General features: G+C 46.2%; 1 protein-coding gene across 1 annotated transcript in view; it reads left to right on the top strand.

Annotated features, from left to right (window-relative positions):
* The window catches only part of SESN1 (sestrin 1), a 10,880-nt gene that overhangs the window by 864 nt on the left and 4,415 nt on the right, over window positions 1-5,601 (top strand). The window contains exons 2-5 of the mRNA XM_009072023.1: window positions 1,432-1,497; window positions 2,356-2,556; window positions 3,873-4,055; window positions 5,302-5,544. Of these exons, the coding sequence (XP_009070271.1) occupies window positions 2,386-2,556; window positions 3,873-4,055; window positions 5,302-5,544 (597 nt within the window). The 5' untranslated portion in view covers window positions 1,432-1,497; window positions 2,356-2,385. The remainder of the gene's footprint in view (window positions 1-1,431; window positions 1,498-2,355; window positions 2,557-3,872; window positions 4,056-5,301; window positions 5,545-5,601) is intronic.

The following is a 5,601-nucleotide window of genomic DNA, read 5'->3' as shown; positions in this document are numbered from 1 at the left end:
GTAGCCAAGTTAAAAACTGCGTCTGGCAGGCAGCGCCTGGGGCCTTCATCTGCTCTGGAGTCCTAAGCCAGCTGAAGATGCCCTGAACCAGCTCAGTACATGGTCTTAATTCATCTAAACCCATTTGAGAACCTGGATCAAGTTGGTATTGTCAGAAAATGAGTGGGTTGGGTTATGGAACAGAGACAATGGATATGTTCTGAAAGAGGGAACAGACAAGGAGCCCAAACTATGATTTTATATATAGCCTAGTGTTTAGCACTCAGCTCCATCCTCAACTTGAATCCCAGGTCTCCCTCCATCTGTGAGAGTGCTGTGCCATCAGCTGCCCTGCAGGGCTCCCACCCTTCCTGGGGAAGCTGTGGTGCTTGCTGGGGAGTGATCCCGCAGGAGAGGTAATGTGCAGCGAGTGCCTCACACATGGAGAGAACCTCTGCAGCCATGGGGAGGTGGCAACTCGTGAGTGTGTGGGGTGAGGCCACGTCCTGCTGTGGTACATGGCCCTGGACCCTCTGTGCCTTCTCTGAGCATTGCTCTGTGCCCTTGAACCTCCCACCCTTCCAAAGGGAATGGTTTAATGGGCAGGACACAAATGCACCCAAGTCTTACACATTTGCTCCTTGGCTGCACAAAGGGCCCAGGGTGCCTTAGGCTTGTCAGAAAGCTTCATCTAGATGAGGCAGAGAGCAAGTAGTGAACTGCCAGGGGGTATCCAGCCTCCCTCTTGCCTGCAAGGCAACACATCCACAGAAGTGTGTGAAGGACCTTGCTGCTGCTGTTCTGATGGAGCAAAATCCCCTCCCTCCCTCCTTCCTTCCCTCCAAATGTAAATAGCTTTTTATCCTATCTTGAAAAGAAAGCAGATGCAAATGTAGATCAGGTACTTTCAGCAGTTTAAGTGCTCTTTGAGGTTGGGAAAAAGAAATCTGATTAGGGTTACAGCTGTTTCATTTCCTGACAGATGCACAGAGTGTTGTGTGCTGGCGAAGTGCGGATGTGCACACACACAGCAGGCTCGTTTTGTATCAGGGGCATAACCACACAGCAGCCGCTGTGTTCTGAACTCCTTGTCCTGGACACCCTGCCAAAATAGGCTTTATGCAGAATTTTCTGTGACCCAGGCTGTAGTGTGTTTGTGTGTGTATGTGCATATAAACTTGTGTGTGTTTTCTTCCGCTGACAGGGCCTTTGTTGAGTTTTCTGTTGCTGCAGTGGAGCTGTGCACTGTAAACAAGTACAGCTAATTATAAAGCACTTGTATAAAAAATGATTTGCATTTGTACAAACGGTACTGGTGGAAGTGCCTGTGTAAGAGTACCACAAGTACCTAAACAAGCCCAGCTCTGGAGGGAGAACTCTGTTCTCTCTTGCAACCACAGCTAAAAAGCTGTTTATAACTAAATGCTGAGTTGCTGTAATTTTCTTTTCTAGGAACTTGGAATAAGAATTCCTAGACCACTGGGACACGGACCAAGCAGATTCATCCCCGAGAAGGAGGTGTGGTAGTGTTTTCAAGTACATAGTGAACTTTATGCTTTTAAGGAACATCTTTTTAGTAGTAACCCAGGTTTGGTTTCAGGACAGCTGCTGAGCTCTAAAACATTCTCAGTTGTGATCACATTCAGTCCTGGAGAGACTTTGGCCACAGTTCTAGTGTACAGAACAGTGAGAGCCTTGGGGAGCTGGTTATGACCCCTCCTATACTGCTATCTAGCATGAGAGAAACCCAATACTGTTTCCTTGTGAACATCCGGATGTAATTTCCTACTGGTCCACAAGGAACCTGCCCCCCTGCCCTGGGATTGCTTCAGGGTGCAGTGCTGTGGCTGAGCATTTCTGGTGCTTCTCTCTTGATTGTCTGGTAAGAGAATTCAGAGCAGTGGGTAAGTTAGTGATATGCCTGTGGTTTTCTAGGAATTTTAAAGCCTTAAGTTTCGATTTCCTTTCATTTCTCATCATCTTAACTAACTTTTCTTTTTGCTTTTTTTCCTTTTTTTTCTTAGTAAGAATGATTATTCACTTAGCTTTTAGTTATAATAAACTAAGGTAGATCAGTCTGGGGTATTCAAGAAAGTGAAGGTGAGACAATTAAAAATGAGAAGTCAGTGTCGTACAAGAGAGAGACTAAAGCCAAAAATCTCCTTTTGCTGATAGAATCACTTGTGATCTCCTAAATGAGAGGTATTAGAGGGATTTTACGTGCCTTGCCTTATGTGCACTGATTTAATGCCGTTAATAGATTTATAATATAATTCCTTTCACTTGGGGCCTCTGGGTGCTGAGGTAATATCTTTATTTCCTGTTTTATTGGTGGTGCTTGGACAGTGTTGCTAACCATCCCTTCTGCTCCATCAGACCATACAGGTGGGAAACGAAGACGCCGCGATGCACACGCTGTTTGCAGATTCTTTTGCCACGCTGGGCCGGCTGGACAACGTTACCTTGGTGATGGTTTTCCACCCACAGTATCTTGAAAGCTTTCTAAAAACTCAGCACTATCTGCTGCAAATGGATGGTCCACTCCCGCTTCATTACCGACACTACATCGGGATAATGGTATGCGAGCAGAAACCGACGCTTTAGCAACAGCCTCTGCTCATGTTCAACAGCAGTTATTACTGTGTTTTGCAGTTTCTAGTCAGAAAGGCATTTCATTGGGAGCCAAGGGGAAAAGCAGAGTAGGTTTGTTTGTCGGATTTACAGATTGTTTCATCAGGCCAGCACTTCATGTTCATAGTTTCAGTAGGACTGTGAGAAAAAGGGGAAAAAAAATCTGTTATAAAAATTAGATAGTTGTTTGTTATTGGTTTCCTTAGTGTCTCAGTAACTGTTTTCAAGGAAGCTTGTTTTTGTGTGTGCCCTGTCAAGTACACCTCCCTCTAGCTCAGTAGTCTGTCCCATCATCTGTTTCCCAGCCTCTGAATTGTAAGGGAGTCTTCTGCCAGAACTGGTCTATTTGACAGTTTCCAGTCTGCCAGTTCAATGATCTTTGCTTGCTGAAGCTGAATTAAAATTTTGGGCTGTGTCTTAATTTGATGGGGAAAATGATGTAAATTATGTGAAATGAGTAAATGATATTTATTCAAATGATTCTGTCCAGCCTGGAGAAGGCTGTGTGGAGACCTCATAGCAACCTTCCAGTATCTGAAGGGGCTACAGGGAAGCCAGAGAGGGACTCTGTTAGGAGCTGCAGTGACAGGACAAGGGGCAATGGGTACAAATTGAAAGAGGGAAAATATAAGTTAGATATTAGGAAAAAGATTTTCCTGTGAGGGTGGTGGGATGCTGGCACAGGTGGCCCAGGGAGGCTGTGGATGCCCCAACCCTGGCAGTGTTCAAAGCCAGGTTGGATGAAGCCTTGAGCAACCTGATCTGCTGGGAGGTGTCCTTGCCCAGGGCAGGGGTTGGGACTGGATGATCTATAAGGTCCATTCCAGCCCCAAAAATTCTATGATTCTATGATACTGGGTCTGTCTTTGCTGAAAAGCTGTCTGTAGTCTCTGTTGCAATATGCACTCTAAAACCTGCTTTTGATTTTTGCTAGAGGCAGCCTTGCTTCTTCCCACTGGGGAGTACAATGCAGTATGGATTACTTGCGCCAGGACATACAATCCACGCCTGTACTTCTCCCTTGCTATAGGCATGTTGCACCTGTAGCCAGCAACCTATATGAACAAGGAATATTTATATTATGAGAACAATAACAAAAACAGGATGATGTGTTATCTCAGTAATTTCTTTTCACTTTAGCCTTTGATCACTTTAAGTCTTACTCTTGCATATTTTGAGGAAATGATGACTTACGGTATTTGTCATAAAGCACTAACTTTCTGTAATTGTTTTCTGCAATCACACTGTGTTTTTCTTTCTAGGCTGCAGCACGACATCAGTGCTCTTACCTTGTGAACCTCCATGTGAATGACTTCCTTCATGTTGGTGGAGACCCTAAATGGTTGAATGGTCTGGAAAATGCACCTCAAAAACTGCAAAATTTAGGAGAACTGAACAAAATGTTGGCTCACCGACCCTGGCTGATCACCAAGGAACATATTGAGGTACATCTTTGTGGAGAAATGTCAATGTACCCTTCTTTTTCCAGTAATGCAGTCACAGATTCTTAGGGTTAAGAGCCAGACAGGGTGAAAGTTGTGTGGTAATGACTTTGATTTCAGCATTACATCACCGTGACACTGCATAATATAGTATCACTTGTGCCCTTGTAAAACTAGCATGATAACTGCTCTTAAGTGACTAACAAATTTAATTTACAACACGCTGTCACCTCAGAATTCTGTTGGTGTGATGACCTTGTGCTCAGGTGTGCATCTCCCTAAGTCATGTGCTGTCAGTAGCCACAGCCCCCTGGGTGTTTGGGAGGTGCTGCCAGAGGTTTGGCAGAACAGCCACCACATTGTTGTCTGGATTGCTGCTGGTTCAAATGCTGACTTTTCACACTGGGTTGGAGGGAACAGGCTGGCAGAGCTGCCCAGGGGACTAGTGGTGGCACAAGACACAAGTGTCTGCTGCTTCTGCCCCCTGCTCTGAGGACCACCCATCCCAAGGGTGGTGCAGCACGTGTGCGGCGACGCAGGGACATGCTGGCCCTGAGCCTGGCCCTGGTTACTGGAGCACCTCCTCTGCTTTCCTCTGTGCCCTTAGCAAGGAGGAGGTGGGTGCTGGGACTTTCTCGGTGCTGCCTTGCCTGGTGGAGAGGCAGTGGCAGGTCCTGCTGGGAGGTAGGACGCTGGGCTGTGGGGGAGGGTGCAGACTCTGCCAGAAGGTTCCAAACCTCCCACACTTTCCTGTCTGAAGGGGAAGTTGGGGTTTGAAGCTTCTTGTCAAATCTAGAGCATTCCACCCACAGGGACAAGATGGAGGGAGCCTGGCCCTGATGCCAGGTGCTCACACAAGGAGTTGCCAGGGTTTTCTGATGCTGTAAAGACCATCTGAAGATGCATGCGACTTGTGGTTGCATCTTCATCAGAGGTGTGAAGTTTCAATGCAAGCCAGTCTGGTCTTGATACAAACCACGTGGTGTAAAAGAGAAGCCTGAACGGATCCAATAGCTCAGGGACAGAGAGGGCAGAGAAGTTGTCTCCTTTGTGGCTTGACTATGGAGTCTGTGTCTGGCAGGTCACTTGGTAACAGGACACTGAGCACACTAATGGCAGCAGAGACTTAGGAAGCAAGTTTGGATGTTGGAAAAATAATTTTACCTGGTAAAGAAACGTGTTGATAAACTGCATTAAGGTGGGATCATGTGAATGACTTTAATCCTTTTGTCTCGCTTTATTTTTAAAGCAACTTTTGAAGACTGAAGAGAACAGCTGGTCCCTGGCAGAGCTGATCCACGCGGTCGTTCTCCTCACACACTACCACTCCCTTGCTTCCTTCACCTTTGGTTGTGGGATCAGCCCAGAGATTGACTGTGAAGGAGGTCACACCTTCAGGCCCCCTTCTGTCAGCAACTACTGCATATGTGATATTACAAATGGTTACCATGGAGTGGATGAAATCCATGCCAGCCCAACTGGAAGTATTCCAGTAAGTATCTGTCTGAACAAACAATCTCTTTCAACAGTAGGAGTTTCTTTGTAAACT

This window comes from Acanthisitta chloris, unplaced genomic scaffold (genome assembly GCF_000695815.1).
Source record: "Acanthisitta chloris isolate BGI_N310 unplaced genomic scaffold, ASM69581v1 scaffold33143, whole genome shotgun sequence".
In the NCBI taxonomy this organism is placed as follows: Eukaryota; Metazoa; Chordata; class Aves; order Passeriformes; family Acanthisittidae; genus Acanthisitta; species Acanthisitta chloris.
Note: the sequence above shows the minus strand (reverse complement) of the source record. Positions and strands in the feature narration are given on the sequence as shown.